Source organism: Oxyura jamaicensis, chromosome 12 (assembly GCF_011077185.1).
Source record: "Oxyura jamaicensis isolate SHBP4307 breed ruddy duck chromosome 12, BPBGC_Ojam_1.0, whole genome shotgun sequence".
In the NCBI taxonomy this organism is placed as follows: Eukaryota; Metazoa; Chordata; class Aves; order Anseriformes; family Anatidae; genus Oxyura; species Oxyura jamaicensis.
The window spans coordinates 7267527-7290606 of record NC_048904.1 but is presented as its reverse complement, the minus strand read 5'-3'; the positions used below and the strand labels follow the sequence as shown (position 1 = coordinate 7290606).

General features: G+C 50.7%; 2 protein-coding genes and 1 long non-coding RNA gene across 3 annotated transcripts; 1 reads left to right on the top strand and 2 right to left on the bottom strand.

The window, feature by feature from the left end:
• The first annotated feature begins 2563 nt into the window (after nt 1–2563).
• Nucleotides 2564–8173, top strand: TNNC1 (troponin C1, slow skeletal and cardiac type). Its single transcript, XM_035338044.1, has 6 exons — nt 2564–2722; nt 5824–5854; nt 6022–6168; nt 7076–7190; nt 7295–7431; nt 7997–8173. Exons 1-6 carry the CDS (start codon nt 2699–2701, stop codon nt 8026–8028), a joined length of 486 nt encoding a protein of 161 aa, XP_035193935.1. The 5' UTR covers nt 2564–2698; the 3' UTR covers nt 8029–8173.
• Nucleotides 8174–14544: 6371 nt separating this feature from the next.
• RPL29 (ribosomal protein L29) lies at nt 14545–16531 on the bottom strand. Its single transcript, XM_035337456.1, has 4 exons — nt 16483–16531; nt 16302–16346; nt 15949–16013; nt 14545–14774 (listed from the first exon to the last, which is right to left on the bottom strand). Exons 2-4 carry the CDS (start codon nt 16336–16338, stop codon nt 14661–14663), a joined length of 216 nt encoding a protein of 71 aa, XP_035193347.1. The 5' UTR covers nt 16339–16346; nt 16483–16531; the 3' UTR covers nt 14545–14660.
• Nucleotides 16532–18751: 2220 nt separating this feature from the next.
• LOC118173158 lies at nt 18752–20409 on the bottom strand. The gene is made up of 2 exons (XR_004754065.1): nt 19876–20409; nt 18752–19201 (listed from the first exon to the last, which is right to left on the bottom strand). It is a non-coding gene; the product is annotated as an uncharacterized LOC118173158 (long non-coding RNA).
• Between the last annotated feature and the right edge of the window lie 2671 nt (nt 20410–23080).

Here is a 23080-nt window from a genome sequence, read left to right as displayed (position 1 = left end):
GCCGCCGCCCGCCCCGGCCCCCGACCCGCCCCGCGCCGCCGCCGCCATCTTGGCTCGGCCCCCCCAGGGCGGCGGGCCACGCCCCCGGGCTCTTATTGGCAGGCGCGGGGCTGATGCAGGGCGGGACCCGAGCCCGGGAGGGGCGGGGCTACGGGCAGAGGGGTGGGGCTTGGGGAGGTGGATGCGCATGCGTGCTGGCCGCCCGGGGTAGGGGGCTGCTGCGTTGGGCAGTGCTACGGGGTGTGCGCGGTGCGGCGTGTGCGGGGTGTGCGGTGCTGCACGGCGTGAGCTGTGCCATGCAGTGTGCGCTGTGCTGTGCCATGCAGCACCGTGCGTGCTGTGCTGTGCAGTGCAATGCAGTACGGTGGGAGCTGTGCCATGCAGTGTGCGCTGTGCTGTGCCATGCAACACGGTGTGAGCTGTGCCATGCAGTGTGCACTGCGCTGTGCCGTGCAGCGTGGTGTGTGCTGTGCAATATTGTGTGCACTGTGTTGTGCAATGCAGCACAGTGTGTGCTGTGCTGTGCAATGCAATAGGGTGTGAGCTGTGCAATGCAGTGTGCACTGTGCTGTGCAGTGCAGGACTGTGTGTGCTGTGCAATGCAGTGTGCCTTGTGCTGTGCAATGCAGCACTGTGTGTGTTGTGCCATGCTGTGCAACGCAGCACAGTGTGAGCTGTGAAATGCAATGTGCACTGTGCTGTGCAACGCAGCACGGTGTGTGCTCTGCCATGCTGTGCAATGCAACACAGTGTGAGCTGTGTAATGCAGTGTGCACTGTACTGTGCAATGCAGCACGGTGTGGGCTGTGCCGTGCTGTGCAATGCAGCATGGTCTGAGCTGTGCAATACAGTGTGAACTGTGCTGTGCAATGCAGCAGCACAGTGTGTGCTGTGCTGTGCAATGCAATGTGGCATGAGCTATGCAATGCAGCATGCACTGTGCAATGTGGTGCAACGTGGTACTGTGCTGTGCTATGTGGTGCTGTTTAGCGCAGCTTTTGGTGGTGATTTGGTGATTTGTGGCCACCACACGCTGCTGAAGGTTGGGACACTTCTGCGTGGGGTGGAGGCGCTGCAGCAGAGCTGTGCAAAGTTGCCTGGTGCCACCTTGGAAACAGGTCTGATTTTACTTTCACCAAGTGTGCCTTTCCTTGGCCTCATCTGGCAGACAATACGTGTAAGGAGAAGGCATGAATAGAAAAGGCAGTCCAGGAGGGATTTCCTAGTGCTGCCACAAGGTGCTGCTGAGAGGTGCGCTGAAAAGTAATTTTGGAGAGCGACTTTAATTAAGCATCCTCTGATTGTTCCTGAAAGCAAGACACGTTCAGGTAGCAACAGAATCCCAGACTATTTTCCCCATGGGACGTCAGCTTCCCAGGTGCAGGTTGGGGGATGCTGGTGGCCCTGCAAACACCCCTGGCCTCCACTAAAGCCACAATTTAGCTGGGCTTTACATTTCCTTCTATGTGCCCTAATGAATGTGTGGTTTGCAGTGGGGCTGCAGCTGCCTGGAAAAGAAAACCTAAAGTGACATTATGGGGATTCTTGCTTCTACCACCACCAGGCACTGGTTAGAGCCACTTCAGCTTGGCATTCAACAGGGACAACGATTTTATTTTATTTTATTTTATTTTATTTTATTTTATTTTATTTTATTTTGCATGCAGCATTACTTCTGTTAAAGGCAGGTGGGTTTTATTTTTGGAAGAGATGCAACCCAACAGCTGCATTCCTCTTTGCAGTTCTGTTACTGCCGACGTGAGCTAGCTGGAGGTCAGGCCTCGTCACCCAGAGATGCAGGAGCCATCTGTGATGCCTTTGGACACAAGAGGGAGTCCTGAATCACCAAAAAGGGAGATTTTGTTTGGGTGATTGTGGACTAAAAGGCTTTTACCTGCACGGAGAAAACACCAGTCAGCACCCAGGGGCCTTTGTAAACCCTCTGTGAGCCCAGAGACGTGGGCTTTGGCCATCCACCACAGGGAGGGGGCAGTGCCTCGTTTGGGTGCCAAGAATCAGAGCTTCCCAAAGAACGGTGAATTAACCCAGAAAGCAAGCACCACTGGACAGCCTACACCTTTCCCATTCTGTGCAGTCCCAGCTAAATGCCGAAAAGCCAGGAAGCCCCCCCAGTTTGCCTCCATGCTGCTCTTTGGTGTAGCATCAGGACCGCACGTTTCTCCTGGCCATGGTGGCGAGGCTCCTCCGAGGACATTGTCCCCAGGGCTTGGGGACAGCCAGCACAGGGGACAGGCCCCCACTGCCCCCAAAGATACTTTGGGAGGGAAATATTGCCTTTCCCACACTGTCCGTTTCAATTAGGCACCGGATTGTCTTCCTAACGTAGCTTGCTGGGGGGGGGGGGGGGGGGGAATAGGCAGCAATAGGTGGCAGTGACATGGTGGCACACGTCCCAGGACAGCCACACACCGCAGTAGCTCAGCGAGAGCCAGCCGAAAGGGCCAGATCCTTCCCCCACCAAAGTCACGAGGAGAGTCTGGAGCTGGGGCAGCTCGGCAGCGTCCCCGTCCCAAGGCACGCAGGGGAGGCATTCCTGCGGGGCCGGGACGCGGTGGGCTGTCACACCCCCGGGGCTGGCCACGGCCCCCTATATCAGCCGGGCCAGCGGGGCAGCAGCAGCAGAGCGTGACGGTGACAGTGACGTCCCCTGGCCCCTCGCCCACCCTCCCCATCAGCCATGGACGACATCTACAAGGCAGCGGTGAGTGCCTGCCCTCGGGGCTGTGCGTCTGGGGGGATGGAGGAAGAGAGAATTATTGGGTGGTGTCTTTTAGTGACCGAGGACACGGGGATGGCTCTGCTCCTCTCATCAGCATGAACCTCCCAACTCTGAGCAGTTAAATGTCGTGGCAAAACCTTGGAGGTGTCCGGGCTGGCTGCTGGTTTCAGCCAAATCAAAGCAGAGCAGTGTTTCCCACAACATGAAGATGATTTGAATGGGTGGAAATGTGATTTGCATGGACTCAACCTCACCCTCTTGCTTCTGGTGCTTTACAATCCGAGAGTGCTTTTACCCAATTTCCCCCTTCCTTAGCTGAATGAGTTTCTATGAGATTTATTTTTTTTTTTTAAAAAAAAAAAAAACAACTCCGCTTTGCTTGAGTATTTCCCGCTGCCCCCCTCTGCCTTGCCACTCCTATCCCCCCGCTGTCTGCTCCGCAGAAATCCAGGCTGGGGGAGACACCCCCCGGGAATGCCGAGCATCCCAACAGCTGCCGCAGCGCTCACCAGGCAAACCCCGACTTTGGCCCATAATAAGGGATCGTCCTGTAACTTAGACAGAGCGCGACGTGTGGGTGGGGTAAGGATGAAAATAGATCCTGGATTGCGTGAATCACTACTGGGTGCCTGGAATTAAAATACGGTGTAAGAGCTTTGGGGTGCTTTTCGTTTTTTTTTAATGTACAGATGGTCAGGTTTGATTTTAACTCAGAGCTTGAAGAGTACATCCTACAAGCACTATTTTAATTCCAAGCATTTTAGAGGGGAGAAAGGTATTGCTCGGTGAAACAAAACCGAAGGAAACAACCAGACGCTGCCACCTGTCCCGTCCTCTGGCCAGCCTTGAGCCTGTAAAGCTGCCCCTCTGTGATCTGGGCAGCGCAAAAGGAATGAGGAAAGGCTGCATGGGAACGTGCAGAGCGCCCCAAAAAGCACACAAGAGGGAGAAGAATGTGCCCTGTAAATTCAACAAGCCAGCCCTCTCTAATTAAGCTTTTCAACGAACTGTGTTCCCTGTGGCTCAAGGAACAGATCCTTGCCTTATTGTTTAGGGACCCCTTGCATGTGATTAGGAAGAAAGGTAGGGGGTTCTTTCTATCCCCAAACGGGTGAGAAACCACAACAGCCCTAGCTGAAAGCTGTGGACTTCAACCCCAAACCTCCTTCCTACCTTGGGTTCCCCTGAAGTACCCCAGGCAGAATCCTTGGTCAGGGAGATGAGCTCTGAGGACTGGTGGGCTCCAGTAGGGATTTTGCTGCTGGTTTAAAGGCAATGAATAAAGAAAACTAGGCAAAACGGGGCAGGCACAGCTGAGACCGACAGCTTTTTCGTGGATCAATTCCCAAGATTTTTAACTGGAGGCAAGTATTTCCCTGGGGGGGTGGGGAAATGTCAAGAACTTAATTTTTTCCTGCCCAAGTTCAAATGGAAATGGAGGATGGAGATCAGACCTGAAAAAGCAAAATTCTGTGAGCTTGGTGCCTGCCTTCCTGCCCCACGACAGGAGAAAGCCGTCCCCAGACAGAATGCGGTGGGAAAAAAAAGGGATAAAGCCGTGAACAGCATCCATGTCCAGAGGGCACAATAAACAGCTTGGGAGAAAGCTCTGCAATAAACACATCGCCCTATGGTTACAGTGCATCTAATTGCCACCCAGCACAGCTCCACATCCTCAGTTTTAGAGAAATCCAGCATGTGGTAGTCAAAAAAGGCTTTGGAAGTGAGGATTTGTTATTTGCTGCATGTGTTAGTGGTAGCAAACCTGTGATGGCATACATTAACATTACATTTGTGCCAGATTTCTTGGTGCAACCACAGAGCCCAATGGGTTTTTGTCTCACCCACTCATGTCTAGATAAGGGTGTGCAAGCACAAAGCTATTTCGGGAACATTTTTCAGCTCTGTTGAGCGGAGCTGAGAGCAGTGCCAGGGACAAGTGTCCGGATAACAGGCTGCGAGGATGCATACCAAAGCCTGGGAACAATCACAGGGCTCATCTTTATCTCCAGCACCTCTCTCATCAGGGCTTATAAATAGTGAGCACAGCCAGAGGGTCAGGTTACCCAAGCGGCTGCAGCCGTGGCCATCGGCCGAGCTGTGGCTGCCCTCGCTCTACCCAAATGTTACCTGCAATGGGCTTGGGGTTCATCCTGCTGCTGTTGTTAGAGCTCTCTCACCCCAAAAAGGCTCCAAGGGGACCTGGATAAGGCTCTCTGACTGCTTTCTGCTAAGATAAAGCACTTTCCCTGCCTCTCGCTGCAAGTAGGAAGGGTTTCCTGTTGATTTTTGCCAAACTGCTTCTCTTTGGGGCAAAAAGCATCATGCTTGCTTTGCAGAGCCACGCGAGCTGGGGATGGGCGCAGGGACTTCAGAGGCTGACAACCAGCATGGGAGGGAAACGTCTTTGTTGGAATGGATGCTCCCGAAGGGGCAGTCGGATATGGAGGTGGGGTCAGCAGATAGGGCTGAGCACCCTCTGCAGACAGGAGCAAAGCCAAAGAGAGAAATTGACTTCAAGAGGGGCTGTTGGATTCCTCTTTGCTCTCTTCATTGCTTATTTTCATTAATTCAGGCTAAGTGATAAGTTCCCACTGATGGTTGGCAGGGGACAAGTCGGGGCAGGATTTGGAAACAATCTGCCAGCCCATTGCAGCTACGCGGGCTGGCTCCATGGGCCAGTTCTTCCAGCTGCTTCCACCTGCCTCAGTTTACCTTCGCAGCCCAGCATGCCAGCTCAGGGACCAGCGATAACCCTATTCCCTGTGCAGCGACCTGTCTGCGGCATGTCCCCATTTCGCCCCCGGGAGCCCATGTTGCTTGGTGCATACACAGAGTTCCCACAAATGCTGGGCTTCAGGGAGGTACTTAAAACAGGCCGAAAGGGCTGGAGGGAGAGACCTTTCTAAACAGAGACTCTGATAGAAATAGACTTGAATCTAGGCTGAAAAACAGTGGGGGTGGTCTTGTCCATGGGGAAAAGGATGTTGAACCTCCAGTCCACGTGCGAGCAGCCCTTTTAGGATCAGCAATTAGTGGTGGTAAAGAATACAAATAAATTGCTCTCCGTGTTTTACTTACAGGTTGAGCAGCTGACAGAGGAACAAAAAAATGGTAGGTGCATTTTTAACCTGACATGGCAGCCTAAAGACAAGCTCCCAGGGCTTTTGATCCACCAGGATCACATTCCAGGCAGTTTCTGTGTCCCCCCAAGGGAGAGCCCCCCACACCGGGGCTGTGTGATGGCGTGAGACCCACACATCTTCCTCCTCTCTCCCCAGAGTTCAAGGCTGCCTTTGACATCTTTGTGCTGGGGGCAGAGGATGGCTGCATCAGCACCAAGGAGCTGGGGAAGGTGATGAGGATGCTGGGGCAGAACCCCACCCCTGAGGAGCTGCAGGAGATGATTGATGAGGTGGATGAGGATGGTAAGAGACTGTCATTTCCTCAACTCTCCCTAGCCCCTGTCTCCATGCCCAGTTCTGCTGGCTGCCTGTGGGCAGGATCTGTGCTGGGCACCACACAGCCTGTGGGAAGCAACCTGCAGAGCTGGGCTTTTGATGGACACTGAGCACCCCCCACATCTCAGTGTGGTTCCTTTAGGAAACTTCCAGGCTAATAAACATGATAAAAATGATTATCCCAATCACGACTGGACTGCTTGAATCAATTTGAGGATATTACTGCTTACATCAAAATTGCTCAGATCGATTTAATAATGGGGCTGAATGTAGCAACTGGCATTTCACAAATGCCACAACTCGACTTCTATCAGCAGGGAAGTCTTTCACTGCTTGAATGCGTACATACATACACACGTGCAAATTAGTAACAGTTAATATTGATTAAATCAGCATAAACACATGCAAAAACCACTGTGTGCAGGTTGGGCACAAATATCATACTAAGTAATTGGAAAATAAAAAAGCAGTTAAAAATCAGGCAAAGAGAGAAATGTCTCATTGTCGTTGAAAACAACAGCACTATACTACCGGTGCAAAAATACACTGCATGAATACCTGCCTGCTGGAGCTTTTGTTATTAACGTCTAGATGAGACTGACAGGTACCTCCATAGCAGGAATTCCCATTTCTCAATGCTTCCAGCAGCACATTCAGTTCTTTTTACCCTGGCAAAAAAATGACTGGAAAAGGTTAAAAAAAAAAAAAAAAAGGTGATAAATTCAGTCCATGGCCTCAGTCACTCACTCCAGCAGCCTGCAAGCTGCAGGGCTGCTCTCCTGAGTTTTGCTCCTCAGTTACTAATGGGAAGACTGACCTCTTGCTTGGCTTTGCCCATCCACTCACTGTCCAATGGTGTTTATTCCACCCGCAGGCAGCGGCACTGTGGACTTTGATGAGTTCCTTGTTATGATGGTCCGGTGTATGAAAGATGACAGCAAAGGAAAAACTGAAGAGGAACTCTCAGATCTCTTCAGGATGTTTGATAAGTAAGAGCCATGACCACAACATAGGTGATGGGAGCGGTGAAGTGGCCCCAACTTGCCCTCCACAGCATGTTGGTCCCCTCCTGAGCTCTTCTGTCCTCACGCAGGAATGCTGATGGCTACATCGACCTTGAGGAGCTGAAGATAATGCTACAGGCAACCGGAGAGACCATCACTGAGGACGACATAGAAGAACTGATGAAAGATGGGGACAAAAACAACGATGGCAGGATTGACTATGATGGTAAGGAATCTTTCTTGCCTGAAGTTTGCTTGTGAGCCCTTGAGCAGCTCGCATGGTTGCAGTTTTTCCTCCAGGGTCAGGTGTGAGGTTGTGCAGGCAGAGCTAGGCAATACAACTGATCCCAGTCTGGCTTTCTGTGGGCTGGGGGGTTTCTCAGACTTGCAAAACATTTGCAAGGACCAGGGGCTCGCTTAACTCTCTCCACTGACCCTGTGAAACAAACCTGGTTTTCACCAGAGACCTGCCCATCCTCTACTGCCACCTAAACACAAGCCCAGAAGGGCTCTCCTTTTGAATACAGTGCTGCCCAAAAGGCTCCTGGACCCTTTCTGAACTGAGTCTGTGGCCAAGGGCAACCCTGGGCACTGCTGACATTTCCATCAGCAGTCACGAGGAGCTCTCGCCACGTCCAGGGGAGCAGTAGCCATCCCTCGGCCTCTCACACATTGATGGGATGGAAAAAGAGAAATGGCTATGGAGGGCTGCCAAGAGTGTACTCCAGCAGCTGTGAAAGCACTCTAGTCCCACCTAACAGCCCTCGTCTCCAATGTCTCCCACTTGGCAGAGTTCCTGGAGTTCATGAAGGGAGTTGAATAAATCCGAGGCCGGATCGACCGCCTGCATCTCCTAAACCCCTCCAGCTCCGTCGCTCTGCTCCTGGGTTCAATCCCCTGGCTACCGGCATGAAGACTGAGTGCTGAGAAGGGTGGCCATCAGGAAAATAAAGCGCGTTGATACCGAGTGCCTCTGATGGTCGTTCCTTGGCGGTTAGGTGAGGGCCGTACCTCACAACTGAGGGCAACACTCCTCAGTGTTGCAAGTGCCTGGCGGGAAGCCACCATTTTGTGTCCCCGTCATGCCACGTCTCCTCACCAAATCCACGAGTGCAGCAGGGGCCAGCACTGGTATCTGCTGGTTTAACTGGAGCGTCGGCAGCATTTTAGTGATGAAACATGAATTAACAACCACTTATGCCATCAACAAAACCCTTTGTGAGAGACACCTCCCCAGTGTCACCATGGCTGTCCCAAAGGGATGCCTCTCCCTCTTCCTTGCCATCCTGATGTTCACCCTGTGGCGTACACAGAAGGAAAACCTCTGTTTTATTTGGAAACACTAATAAAAGCCAATCCTAAGCCAGACTGGGTGCCTTCTTCCTATCTCACACTGCCTTGTGGAAAGCAGGTGGCACTGTGAGAGACCAGCACCATGGCCCAACAGCACCCCACACTGAAACTGAACCCCACCATTTTCCCCTTAGAAATCACATCCATTTGGGCCCCAGGGGTTCTGAGCAGGGCATGACCCTGATACAGCCTTAAGAGCCACACACAGGGTGGCAGCAGAGTCAGGAAGACGAGCGGCACTGTCCCTGACGTCCCAGGCACTGTCTTCTCTCTTCCCAAGGAAGCATGGCATTCCTGCAGCATTAGCAGCTCTCCTTTCACATCGCTGCCTCCTCCCATTGAATTACACCCCAGCATGGCTCACGCATTGCATTCATGTTGCTAAAATCAAACGTTTACCCAAGCAAAATAAACATTGGCAGGGCACAGCACCAAGCTGTTCTGGTGCAAGCACTAGAGGTGCTGCCCTTGACCCCAGGGGAGATGCCACTACCATCCTTGCTTCTTCCTTTCCTCTTAAAACACATCTTCTCCATGGAAACAACACATTAAGCAGCTGTGTTTTTGACCTGACACACGCCCGCATTCAAGGCTGTACTGAAATACTGTTAATTCAAACTAAGCAGGCTCAAGGTTAAAACTGGTGAAGCGAGGGTGCAAGAGTGGTTGGTTGGAAGGACATAGCTCTGCTTTTCCTCTGGACAAGTGCCAAATGTTTTACCCAAGCAGGGTTTGTAACATCAAAGAAACTAAGGAAATGAGCTTGGGCAGGAGATTTTCCTTAAAATCCAGGATATTTTAGGAACACTCCTAATGCAAACATCTGGAAGACCCAGAAGGCCTCCCTGAGCATCCTGAGCCCTTGGTGCCACAGCAGAGCTGGGGCCAGCAAGGGGCCTGTGCTGCATCTCGCTATGTGCGTTCAGTACTACTACCCAAAGGCAAGAGTCATGCCAACCTTCCCACCCTAGCTGAAATCCACCTCAGACCCCCCTGTGTTTGAGTCCCCTTTAGAAAGTCTCTGAAAAGAGACTCCCTGCCTTCCTCCTGAGCCCACCCCAAAGATTTTGCTAATGCAGCAGAACTGCAGCAGAAGCCAATGAAGATAAAGAAAGGTGTTGGGTTGAAGCGTTGTGGTGGGAAAGACTGTTGTTAGTCTTCTGTCTCCAGTGAACCTGCTGCCCTGATGATCTTGAAGATTTTCCTCCAACCTAGATGGTTCTATGATTATCATTTTCCACCTCTCAAGCAGCAAAAGTCATTTCACAAGTCCCACTGAGAACTACTTCTAAGGAAACACCTGAAACATTTTACGTAGGCCTGGAAACCTGCACAGAAGTGCAGACACCTGGGCCTCAGCCATGCTCATAACTATTGCAATGCCACAGCTGTAAAATGATTTCTTTTTCTTTCTGACTACCCTGGAAAGGTGGCAGGGACACCAAATCTCCCCACAGCCACCCAGCCTACAGGCAACCCATACCCACATTTCATCTCAGCAGGTACCACCAACAGCCCCATTGTCTTCCTCTGTCCTGACCAAATACCCAACAGGGACATCTCCAAGGCATTTACCACCGATTAAGAACAGGCTTTGGCTCACTGAATGGTGAACAAGAGAAGAAATAAGGAACTTTCCCAGATTAAAGCCCTCCTTTGTCCTTCTTGGTGGCCTGGGGGAAGGTTTGGACTGTTGTGACCCCAGGGAAAAGGAGGCTGCAAAGGCTGGGGGGGAGGCACCCAGCCATGTCTCAGCTCTATACCCTTTGTCCAAAAGCCCCAGGAATAAGGGCACAGGCAGCAGTGACCCACAACAACCTCACTGACTGCCCCACTCTTTTCCCTGAGAGCAAAACAGGAACGGCAGTGGCTGGAGAGGAAGAGGACCAAGGGACCAAGGTCTTTTAGCAGCTGAAACTTCTCTGTAGAAGAGCAGCCATGCTGGGGAATATTTGGGCTTTTTCAGTCCTTAGACCAGAGGTGCCAGCAGGTCAGCACGTGAAGTCAGAAAAACTGCTGCAAGATCCATTTGTCTCAGCACACTGACTGTTCTCCAAGAGTAAGCCAGCAAATGCCATGGGGTGGAGCGCTGTGGGTGGATTTCACTGCTGGCTAAAACACAGGAGCAACTGCATCAGGAATGTAACACAGCTTGACAGACAGCCGAGCAACTTAGATGGCTGACAAACCTGTAACTAGCACAGGACCAGCTCGGGTAAACCCTCCACACAGGGGATGTGCATGGAGCTGTGCTAATGATGACTGAAGAACACCCAGAAGTCCACACGTCTACGTAACTCCAAATAAATTTGCAGTTTTCCCTGCATGTTTTTGTTAAATTCTGGTGCCCAGAGACATCCAAGGAATGTGACACATACACAAGCACTACTTAGAAAAAAATAAAAATAGTCATCAAAATATTCACACTTAAAAAAAAAAAAAAAAAAAAAAGGCAAAAAGCCATTCAATGCTCCGTAACAGCCCACAAATCTGTGTTATCTTAACCATCTGCCCCCCCCCTTAAGAAAGGGTGCTGTGCTGCCAGGTGACAGCAGTACGTGCCACCAGACACGGCCGCAGTTCTCAGGCCATTTGATCTGCTCAATTTAGCCGATAGTAGATTTAATTCCTACCTTGGTTTGCAGCTTTTTCAGCATACTCAAGGTGCCTCTCAGTAAAACTTTGCTGTATGGACTGACTACATGAAAAGAGAGAACATTTTGTAGGCATACCCCTAATAAAACATAGGCATCTCTCCTACAGTTATGCATTTACCACCATGATAGCAGCAGTGAACTGAGATACAGCAGAGAAACATCTCACTGTGCCAAATCAAATACCCTGTCATAAATGACTGCAACAGCTCTGAAACTTGGGCAAAGCAGAACTCATGTTCTTATTTTTTGCTTGAGCACAATACTGAAAGGTGGTGAGGGGGAGCAGAGCAATATGTGTCCAGTCCTGCTTTTCATTTTCACAATGAACATCCACATCCCTGGTGACTACTCTGCCCAATCAGAGCCTTTCCCACTGCTTTGTTTTTTCCTCTGCATTTCTGTACACTTCCCCTTCAGTGCAATTGCTCACCTTTGCAAAATGAGATATGCGGTATTTGGTTACGTGCCCTTCACACCCTATTTCTTATTTTCACTGAAGGGAAAAAAGAAGCTGAACTAGAACTTACTGAGTCCTCTTCACTGCAAAGGGAAGAAGTCGTCAGCAGCAAGTACAAAACATGTAACCTGATGTACGGCAGTAGCTAAGCAGAGAGACTCTCTCAAACACATTGGCTTCCTGTGGGATACCAAGCACTTAGTCATAGAAGTTTTGAAGTCTTCAAATGTCAAAGATGACAGAGCTGTGCATAATGGGGATAGTTTCAAGTGGGCCACAGCTGCCAGTTCCCTCTCCTGTGCTTTGCAGATATAATCCTCCCAAAAAGGATCATGGAACTCCCTCAACCAACACAAAGCAAGGCAGAATTTAGATGATTTCACAGGCGAGTGAAAGCGCCTAAGACCCACGATGGAGCCACGTCAGCACTGACACCCATTTGCAGCTTTCCCTTCTGGGCTGGCACGATGCCTGCCACAAGGAAGGGAAGGAGGGAAGTCATGAACTGAGCTGTCACGGGGTCAGAAATTGCGATGGGTGATACAAGCTATGTCCAGGCAGCGTCCTGCAGGACCACCACGTGTGCAGGAAAATCACGGTGGGGTGCAGGCAACGAACCTGACACCGAGCTGCCGTGGAAGCTCACAAATTCTTGTCTCTTGGTTCACAATGATGCCTGGATTAAGGTTACGTTCCTCTGTGCTGCATTTTGTCACGCAGCCGCTATTTTGGTCAGAAAGTCAGCAAGCCCATATTTGGGAAGCTGTCCCTCTGAAGGGCAGCATGAAGGGCAGCAAGATGAAAAGACTGCAACGAGGCAGGCCTGGGCCAGTTCTGTGGAGCCACTGGAAGCCCACTTTTCCCCCTCTGCTTCTCATTAATGTGCCGAGATCCTTTTCACAGTACAACCCCTGCCTCTCTCTCTTCCCTCAAACCACATCCTGTGGGTGTATTCTACTCACAGCATGAGCCCTCTGGGGAAGACGCAGAGATGAAAGCCACCTTCTTAGACAGGCAAGCCTTAGTGGGAGATGTATAAGGTAGAACTGAAAGCAGGTTGGGTACATGGGCGAAGGTGCAGCAAAACACCAAGCCATCTCTTTAGAAAGCGTTTTCTTTTAGTTACTGTCACAGTGCAGGCCAGCAGCACACAGTCCTTCATTCAGGTGGGTGGACCAGCAGCATCCTGAGGCGAGGTGCCCATTAACTGCAACTGCAGCTAGGGGTTCTGCTTTTGTCGGCAATCTCACTCCAAGGAAGGCACCTGCCATACAACCCAAAGACCACTGATGCTCAAAGGTACTTGGGTATCACTGGTGCTACCAAGATTTAATCACCGTGGAGCGGTCACTAGGTGACTTATGGGTTGCCAAAAAACTTTACAGGGACAATTGCCATCACCAGGAACCAAAAGCACAGGCTTTTGGCTTACCTGAAGGCAGCAGGGACCAGGCAGCCTGTCCCGGCTATTTAGCAGATTCTACACAGTGATACAAACGGGGTGACTGCTCACTCTCCAACCTCCCCAGCACATCACCCCTCCTTACCCACATGTTGCTCTCACACAGCCACAGTTCTTCCAGATGAGAAGCTTCAACCTCCAGAAGAGTTCAAGAGGTGCATGCAGCAGGACTCATACAGGTGGGGGCTGCACTCTGCTCAGACTGCAAGAACCCTCAACTCCTGAGATTTAAGTTAGTAAATCACTTTATATTGCTTGGTTTACAGCTGAGTGGTATTTTTATTAGTAAAAAAAAAAAAAAGAGAAGTGTTCGGAAATTGGGAAGAGTCTTGTGGAATCACTTCAGGCCACACAGTATTCAAAATACTTACTTTGTTTCAAGATAGTACTTCATTCTAGTAATTAGCTAAGCTATTTTTAAGTCACTTACACTAATTGGATGTTTTGCTGCATTTTTTTTTCCATCCAGCAGGTGTTTTGCTGCTGTACCGGAAAGTCACAAGTTACTTGCACACCTCCAGCTCTTGAGCTGCTTAGTGAACTCACACCACCAGGTGGACAACTCTTGCAATTGCAATTCCAGGAAAGGTCCATTGCCTTTTAACAGGTGGCTTCAGTACCAAAACCACTCATTCTTAACCAGCTTTGCTGACTGGTGTGACCTGGAAAGCCAAGTCCACCTCTATCTACGTGACAGTAACAGCCCTGTCATGGCACCACGTCTCCTGTACTACTCCCATGATCTCACCAGCCAGCAAGCTTCATCAGATAGGGACTTTTTTTTTTGTTTTGTTACAGTAGCTATGAAAACCTGGGTATTTTATATTGTCCTATATCCCTATTCTCACTTTACTTGAAGCATTTTAGAAAACACCACAAACCTTGTTAATTAATTAATTGCTACAACCTCTAACACTGCAGCTGGTGCTCAGAACCCTCCTGTTTCTCAGGATTTCTGTTGCTGTAGCTACCCTACCTGAACATTAAAGCAGCAGATGCTTGGATAGCCCTTGGAAGCCTGATCTTGCTCTGACAACACTAAGAACTACTGCAAAAATTGCAGTATGAGAGCTCTGAACGTGGACGCCAGTATCAAAACCAGTTCAACCTTCACTGAATACTATCATCTAAGAGCCCAAGCAAAACAGAACACGTTGCTTCTGGTTTATATTTTAAAGCTTCACTCTGTACCACTCCACAAACTGGAAACAGGCTGCCAACCTGTAGCTGTTCATACGCTGTACCGCCAATTGCAGCACTGAGGCAGCAGCTGTTTTAGCTCATACATCTGGAGGCTGAGAATACTGATACACAACCCCTCCTGCTGACCTGCCACAGAACAAGGCCACACACTGGCTGCTACATGCAGACATGACGACACGACTGGCATTTAAAATACAGCTCAGGACGTTTTTTAGGGTTCTCCTCAAATTCAGGAGGTGAAGACTTCGCTGTGTCCAATTTTATTTGTACAAAATGGTTTAATACATGACAACAGGAAAACTGGTTCTTGGTCTTCAACCACGTCAGTCCTTTTTCTGCAGAGCTGCCTGCTTGGCATTGTTGGCTTGCATCTTCTTCAGCCCCTTCTTATTGTGCTTCTTTGCGAACCTCATGTTCCTCAGAAACTTGGGATCAACCTATAAAAACAAAGGAAAACGATAATGTTAGCTGCAATTAATTCAAGTAAGTTTTCTCATTTGGTTTTCTTATTTCAACAGAGTTCTTTTAACCAGGTATAGCCATCCTTTAAACTATTTTCTTTCATTTCTAAACAAAGAAGAATCCCAAGCCCCAGCAATAAATATATAGAAAGAACAGGATAAATTGAGTAAAAATGTAAACACAACAAACTTCATTTCTGTGTCATGGTACATTCTTAATCAGAAGCATCACAAACAAATCTTGCCAGGCGAGCATACACACATGCAATCCTTTGGCAAAGATCAACACCATTTCCTTGGGCCTTTCTTTTTTATATTAAAGGAAAAATATACCAGCATGGAGGAGAGCTGCTCCTTATTTTTTTGTCCACTAGTGGCTCACAGCACATCCTTTCATGGCTAGGAGCAATTCTCAGAACTGTCAGCATCCCACTGAGAAACACCCGTTACTTTGCTGAAAACAGCAGCTCACCTGGTCCACACAGGATTTTTGCCACCTCAACTTGCAAGCTCTTGGTGAGAGGACACACTCAGAAACAGCCCAGCTGTTTTTAGGGTGCTGAGCCCTCACTGAGCTAGGCAAAAGACAAGCTTTTACACCACCTCTGAAAAGCCAATCATCACATCTACAAGGCAAACGGAACCACAGCCCCCTCCGAAGCCAGGACATCCTGCTTTTTCTGTCTCTTTCAAACATGGGAAAAAGACAGTGGTGTACCATGTGTATAACCTCAGGAAAAGCAGGACTTTGCCATTTCCATGTACACCATCCAGAAAAGCCAACTCCTCTCACTTTCTGAATGAGCTTCTGTGTATTAGCACAGCCAGTGACACAATGCTGGAGGGTACAGAGAAGACACAGCGGGAATCAAAGCAGAGAAAAGTGGTGAAACAACTGATGTGCGACAGAGACAAAATTTGCCAGTAACTCAAGATCAGTTTTGTAGACGTGCAATGCAGATTTCACATGGGTTAGAACTATCACTGCTGCCAGCAAGGTGAGCACACGATGAGAGAGACCCCCAGTGGTTCTGACCCTCTGGAACACAAGCACCCATCTGCTAAAAAGCTGACAACCAAAGTAAGAAACACCAAGGCTGAATTTTGTGATGGGAACGATCAGCCCTAAAATATCAACAGACATACTCACCCCTTTGAGGGACTCGTATCTATGGGACCTGGGCTTCTTGATGCCATTCCTATGCCACTTGCGGGCTACGTGGAAGACAAAGAAACAACTCAAATAAAAACTTCAACCACCGTTAAATTGCTGCACCCGCTTCCTCTTAAATCTCCCCTAACACTACAAGTCACCCGACCCTTCGCACCCTGGCTAGACTCAAACGAGGGCAGCACTCCACCCCCTTGGCACCGAGGCCCTGAACCCAGAGATTTGGGGCCGCTCTTTAACAGAACAAGAAGGCAGCTGCCCCCGCACACACCCCGGCCCCGCTGACAGGGCCGTGCCCGGCCCCGCGCCCCCCGACCCCGGCCCCGACTCACACTGGTTGTGCGTGGTGTGGTTCTTGGACTTGGCCATGGCTGCACCTGCGGGACACAGACACGGACATGGCGCTCGGATCGGACCGCCCGGCTCCCCGCCTCCCCTCCCGGCCCGCCGCGCCGATGTCGGGCCGCGGATGGAGGCGGATGGCGGCGGATCGCGACCGATGGCGACACTCACCCAACCGCAGCTGCTGCCGCCGCACCGGAAAAGAAAGGCCACGGCCGGGGGCTGCTGGGAAATGGCGCCGGCCGGCACCGGAACCCCGGAACGCTCCGGGGCGCAACACGCACCGCCCGCAGCATGGTTCCGCCCCGCAGCATGGTTCCGCCCCGCGGCATGGCCCCCACCGGGGCGTTCCGCCCCCCTCATGGCGCCTGAGCTGCCCGACAGGCTGCAATTGCTTCAGAGGGCCGGGGTGGAAGGAAGAAACCAGCCGCTGGCCGCCCTGCCGTCCCTCCGGCTCGTCGCCTCGTCCTGTCATAAAAATGGGAAAAATAAGCTGTCCGTGACAGACGGGGAAAGTGGCCAGGCTGGAGTGAAAGCAGTCAGGAAAAAGAAAGCTAACGGAATTTAATTTCAGTGCTTGTTTCCAACGAAACCTAAGTTGCACGTTTTTCGCTGTGTTAGTTCCCTCCGGGCAGCTGGCACACGCTGTACAGATAGATGGAAGCAGCACTGCCCAAATCCTCCAGGTGCGAACGTCCCCTCACAGCCCAACGAGAGCAGCTTGGCGGCCGGCAAAAGCGAGTCCTAGAAAAACATTTGCCCCCACTGCGGTGCAGAAGGCAGAAGCAAGCACCCTGCCCGTACCTTGGCCACTGGATTAAGAAAACTCTTGACCTTTTTCACTCATTTCCGAGCTTTCCTTACCAGGAAGAAACAAAAGTTTTTATTTTACGGTCTTGGCAATCCTCTTTCAAGTAAGATAAAACTGTGGCACTGCATTCCCTTCATGGGTTTGAGCATGGTACCTCCAGGGTTGTTTATAACACGCTGTAAGCAAATGCAGAATACCAAAAAGGAAAGGATGATCCAGGGCAGAATACCAAAAAAGCAAGCATGATCCAGGGCAGGATCAAGCCCAACGTGCACTGTTGGGTGGCTGTGACCCCTTGAGTCTCTCCCAAGCGCTAATGAGCTGCTGTGTCTCCAATTACAGCCTCACCAAGACCGATCAGCTGGTTTGAAACCTTCAACCATGCTTTTAGAGATTACAAACGTAATTAGTGCATGTTATCCTGCGTGTCATCCATTACAAGAGCTGTGCTCATTAAAAAGGGTGGTAATTACTACTGCTGCAAAATAATTCTCAAAAAATAATAAATAAATCATAAGTTAAAACAAAAAATCTCTTAAGTTTCTCTGACAACAGTGTCTTCTCTGTCGATGCCCTCACATTACACAATTCATCCCTGTTGGGTTTGATGTGGCTTTTGTGCTGATGCCCTTGGGGATAGATCAGAAAAGCATCGCTGCTTTCTGAGAAACCCCCTGAAAAGAGAGGTGGGCAGAACTTTGTTGACGTCTGGCACGGCATTTTGGTGGCGTCCTGATATTTATGGAGGATGGGCATGGGAGAAACTTCCCCCAGCGTTTCCTGGTTCTGCCCCAGCCCATGGTGAAAGGCGGGCAGAACATGGGGTGCCCTTAATGCCAACACATCCACATGCTGAGAGGGTCAGGTGCTGGCTGGAAGGAGCCCAGAGGACTTTGCTTGACATGGGCTTTGGAGCCTTCCTAAAAACCGCTGAGCTACTGGGCAGGGGGAGAAGACAAACAGGGCTTGGGTGTGGTGTAAGCCCACACCAGCAATGCTGGAGGGGAGTAGGGACGAAGGACGGTCCCCAGGGACAAATGGCCCTGGAGAAGCCAGCTGGAGAAGCAGGGACACCAGGACGTAGAGGCACTAGAGGGAGCCTGAGCCTAACAGATGCCACTCTGGGCTCAAAGTGGGAGCACCGGTCCCAGTCAGGGAAAAGGAACATCTCCAGCAAATAACAGCAGGACATGCAGAAACTTCCCAATCCTACCCGACTGTGGCTTTTTTGCTCTGATATCCATTATATTTTTCTGAAAGACATGAAGAAGGTCATTAAAAATATCATTTTGCGTGTTGAAAATGCCAGCCAGCCTGCAGTCTGGCTCTCCTCAAACCTGACCCTCATTGGGCCAGCAAACACCACGTCCCCAGCATCCCCAGTGCTTGGGGGAGCTGTTCCTAAAAAGATGAGACAAAACGGTGACAACTGGTGGCAATCATCAGGCTGGGGTTTCAAGAAAAGGGGGGTTCCTGGAGCAGAAATGTCCCTAAGGGGGTTGGGAGCTGGTGGTGCTGCCCTGCAGGTGCTGAAGGCAGGGACGTTGGAACAGCCCAGGCTTGCGTGCTCCGTGGGGTTGACTCAGTTAGGAGAAGAGGGGCACTGGAAGAGGCTGGGAACTGCATTTATTTTATTTTTTTTCCCCTCAGCAATATTTTCATTGCATTTGCTTTGGATGAGGAAGATGGTCATGGGTGAGCGTGATCCAAAATGAGCTTCCCACCAGGCCTGCCACCTCCTCTGCTCCCCCCAGAGCTGCCACTGCTCACAACCCTTTTCCATCTTTCCACCTCTGCACCTTCCTCGGGAGGACAGTCCGTGCTGGTGGCCCATGTCATGGTCACTCAGCCTGAGACACACCAGGAGACAGCCAAGCTGCCAGAATGGGTAGCATTGCATTTCCTCTTGCCTGCACCCCCGATGCTTCTTCTGGCTGGGCTCATAGCTGGAGACCTCATGCAGGGCTGGGGAGAACCATGTTTCCCTGGAGAAGAAGTTGGTTCCTTGAGAGAATGCTGTGAACTTGTTAATCCAAAGGTGCACATAAATTAGGTCTTCCCCATTTGCAGGACTTGCATCTGAAATATATCAACATGGCAGCAACTGATGGCTGTATGGTAGTTTCTTATTATTATATATATATATATATTGGCATTTGAATGATGATGCTGGATTTGGGGGGAGCTTAGTGATTTAAAAGCAGATCTCCCTCTGTGCCAGCCCCGTCCCGCTGCAGATCTGGCTGGATGACCCCACAGTGACCAGATGAGCACTGCGACTGCAAAAACAGCCTGCAGCTCCTGCGAGGTGGAGAGGGCGGTCTGCGAGGGTGGAGGAGCTGCAGGGGCTGGAAGCTGGGGCTGGAAAGCTGTCAGGAGATGGACAGGGCCACCAAGGTGCTGTGCCAGGCTGGAAGCAGGTTGGTGGCTGCTCCGGGGAGGCAGACGGAGGTGGCTGGGAGGAACGGGCTGACAAAGAGATCCCCTGGGACAGAGGGGACAGCCCTGCCGTGAGCTGCACCCCAGTCCTGGATGGGATCGGGGCACTTTGCAGATTAACAGTGAAAGAGATCTGCTTTGGCTCTGCTTTATCTGCACCACAAGGATTATTGGAAAGCCACATTGAGAAATGCCCTGGCTGAAAAGGAAAATGAACTTCCACACAAAGACGGCTTGTTTGTGCAAAGCAGGAGTAAAAAAAAAAGGGGGAATAAAGAAGCTGCCAACAAGCTGACATTAAACCCTGCGCTTACCTGCGACTCGCCTGATGCAATGACTGAATCCTTTCATTTGCAGCACCATAATCCAAGATGTTCTTTCCACGAAGCAAGAAAGTAGGTTAGTGTGAAGGCAGGGCTGGGGAGGGGGAAGGAGATAAGCAAGGCCTGATCCTACACATCCTCTGAGCAGGGCTGAGACACTGATTTAACTGCTGGATTGGAGTTTTTTTTTTTTTTTTTTTTTTTTTTTTTTTTTTTTTTTTTTTTGAAAACCCTTCAAAGCCTGGCTGGGTCCTGCTTGAAGGCAGGGGCTTGAGTGTACACGGAGGTTTTGTACTGGGATCTCTTCAGCAGGCTGTGGTAATTAAGAGATCGCATCCCCATTAAAACCAATGCATCTTGGTGTGCTTCATGAATGCCGTAAGGGCTCCCTGCAATCAGACCGTCTCTCTTGGAAGGATGCTTCATCCTTTGGCCTGCAGCAACAGGGACCTTCCCCCAGTGCTACCCTCTGATATTAAGCACATAAATTATTGAACAGACCAGCAGCACTGCCCTCGTGCAAAGTCAGTGCTGAGGAGTGACTGACACCCTCCTTTGCACGTAATTAATCTGAAAACCTAATTGAACTACGGCTCTATGGGAAGGGGCTGCAGTTTGCAAACACTTGTTGCAGAATTCAGCATTCCCACTGCTAAAACCTGCATTTTCATGACACTTTGCATGGCTTTGAATCTGTTTCTTTGTACTCCCAGCCCTGTGCAGACCACAGTGGTGCTGTGCTTGGTGTCAGCACCAGTAATGACTAAATAGCACTTGTGCCCAACGTCTTCTGGAAAGGGGGCATAAAGCCCCCAGTTTGAACAGGACAGCTGCTGCCCCACAGTGACAGTGACACCTGCGAGGACGTGGGCTCGCTCCCCCCACCAGAGCACCTGAGCTGGGAGCCCTGGGAGGGGACCAACCCTCCCCTTTGGGTCAGCCCCATCTCAAGCTGCCAGCTGTGTTAAGGACGGCCTGATGCATGCTTTGGCTGTGGCTAACGCATTTGCTCCCACTGCAGTTTTATCCAGGCTTTTCAAACTGCTTTGTGAGGAACTGCAATAGATCTCTGGGAAGCCTCTGGCAGGTGGATGCCTTTGAATTTCCATTTGCAGAACACACCTGATGCATCCAGGGCTGGAGGGAGGACAGAGTGCCCAGCTGAGGTCTGAGGACAGGCAGTCTTAAGGCATTTTCCACTAAAGCTCCAAACCTGGCACCTCTTTAAAGCATTTTAGTGTAAGAGAGCGGGTGACAGTTGCATGGAGGTGGGGAGAGTATGCAGGACAGACCCCAGCTGTCCCTCCTCCCTCCAGGTACCCCAAACCTCCTTGCTTTCCCCCTACCTGTCATGCTTCATCATGATGCCTCTACCTTTTCAATAGAGGAACAATTCTGAAAAAAATACAGCTAAAGCTTTTTTTTTGTGTGTGTGTGTGTGTGCGCCTGCTCTGGCCACCTGAAACAACCTTCTGTTTGGATGCAAGCACCGAAGCATTTCTTAAAGCAGTTCCTCCTCCTGACATTAAATATTTATGCAAGCAGCACCGGGGGAAGCCAGGCACTTTTGCCGCAGCAGGATGGCGCAGTGCTGGGAGCCACGGAGAGCCCGATTTAACCGGCGATGAGACGGCAGGCGCTTGCAAAACAGCTCAGTGGGAGCCTCCCGTTCCCCCACCAGCTGCGCTGCTCCCTGCAGCATCCCCAGCATCACATTCTCATCCCGACAGCGCTGGGGGCTGAGCATCTGACCCAGAGGACCCCTGTGGGGAGAGGAGAAGGCAGGCTGGGCTGCTCAGGTGCCTGGGTAGGTTGCAGATGTAGGGAAAGAAATGGAAACCTGGGAACGGACCTGGAAACCAGGACTCAGCAGGACTGAGGGGCATGGAGCGTGCACGGGTAGTGTCTGTGGTGGGATGGGAGCAGAGCACTGGTGCAGTGCAGCTGTGGGCCCTTGTGTCTCACACCCCAGCACCTTCCTTGCTCTGCCTTATTTTGGGGTATGGATGGTGGCAGAGGGAGGGTGCTCGTCTCTGTGCTTTGCAGTTGCTGTAGCAACTGTGGTGTCTCTGGCAGCAGGAACGCGTGCTTCCTACAGCCAGCATCAGTGCGATCCTGCTACTTGCAGATATTTTTTTCCCCTGCTCAAACAGAGCCCCCCCACTCCTGAGTAGCAGCAACCAGAGACCAGGAGGTGCTTCTGAAGCAGCAGCGGAGGTGCAGGGCAGCTCACACACCGAGCCAGAGGGATGCTGCTGTGCCTTTCCTCTCCTGGGCCATCTTTTGAACACAAGTCAAAGCCTCCTCCAGAGCCTCTGCTGCTCCCCCTCGGCTCCGCAGCAAGCAAAACCCGGCCTTACAGCATCTGCTTTGGGGGAAGGGAAACAACAACGAGTCTTGATCAAAGCATTCTCAGCAGTGGAGGATCTGCACAAGCCTTGCTGAGTTACTTCCCTGATTAATGACTTCTAAATAATAGAGCTTTTTGTTCACAGGCTGGATTAATTTGGTATCCATTTCCAGGCATCTTGCAGGACTTTGCCTACTAAGTTGAAAATCCCATTACTCCCCCATTTCCATCACTTTTGTACCTCACAAGCCATGACCAAATCTTATTTCCCTTTCTCTTTGGGAAAGCAGAGACTGAGCTCCTTGGGCCAGCCCATGAAATACTCCGGTGCCTCTTCTTGGCTCCTCAGCACCTTGCCAATCACTCTGGCATTCGACTTCAAGGCACCAAAACCACCTTCCTCAGGTGCCCTGCATCAGCTTCACCACAGTCCAGAAAGGAGCAGTGCTCAGGGAGGTCTGGTGTCATCCAAGACTGGATTTTCCACCTCACTCATCGCTCGATGAGGCAGTTTTCTGGGCTGCAGCTGGAGCTTTATGTCCCCCGGGAAGCCTTCTTTAAGAGCAGGTTTGCCAGTTGGGGAATGTTTCACTGCTATTTTCAGCCTGGGACGTTCCCCCCCCCCCCTTTTTTTTCCTCCTTCAAAACACGACAGAAAAGCTGTCAACAAATCAAAAAAGAGTGATCTCAGCCTAAAATATGAGCCCTGGCATGGGAGGGCATTTGACTCAGAAGCCACTTCCCATCTTTGGAGACTTGAAGTATGTTCCACTTCGTCATCCTGAAGGTCTTTAAACACTTATAAAAACAGAGTTTATTTATCCAGTCAGAACAGCCTATCTATTA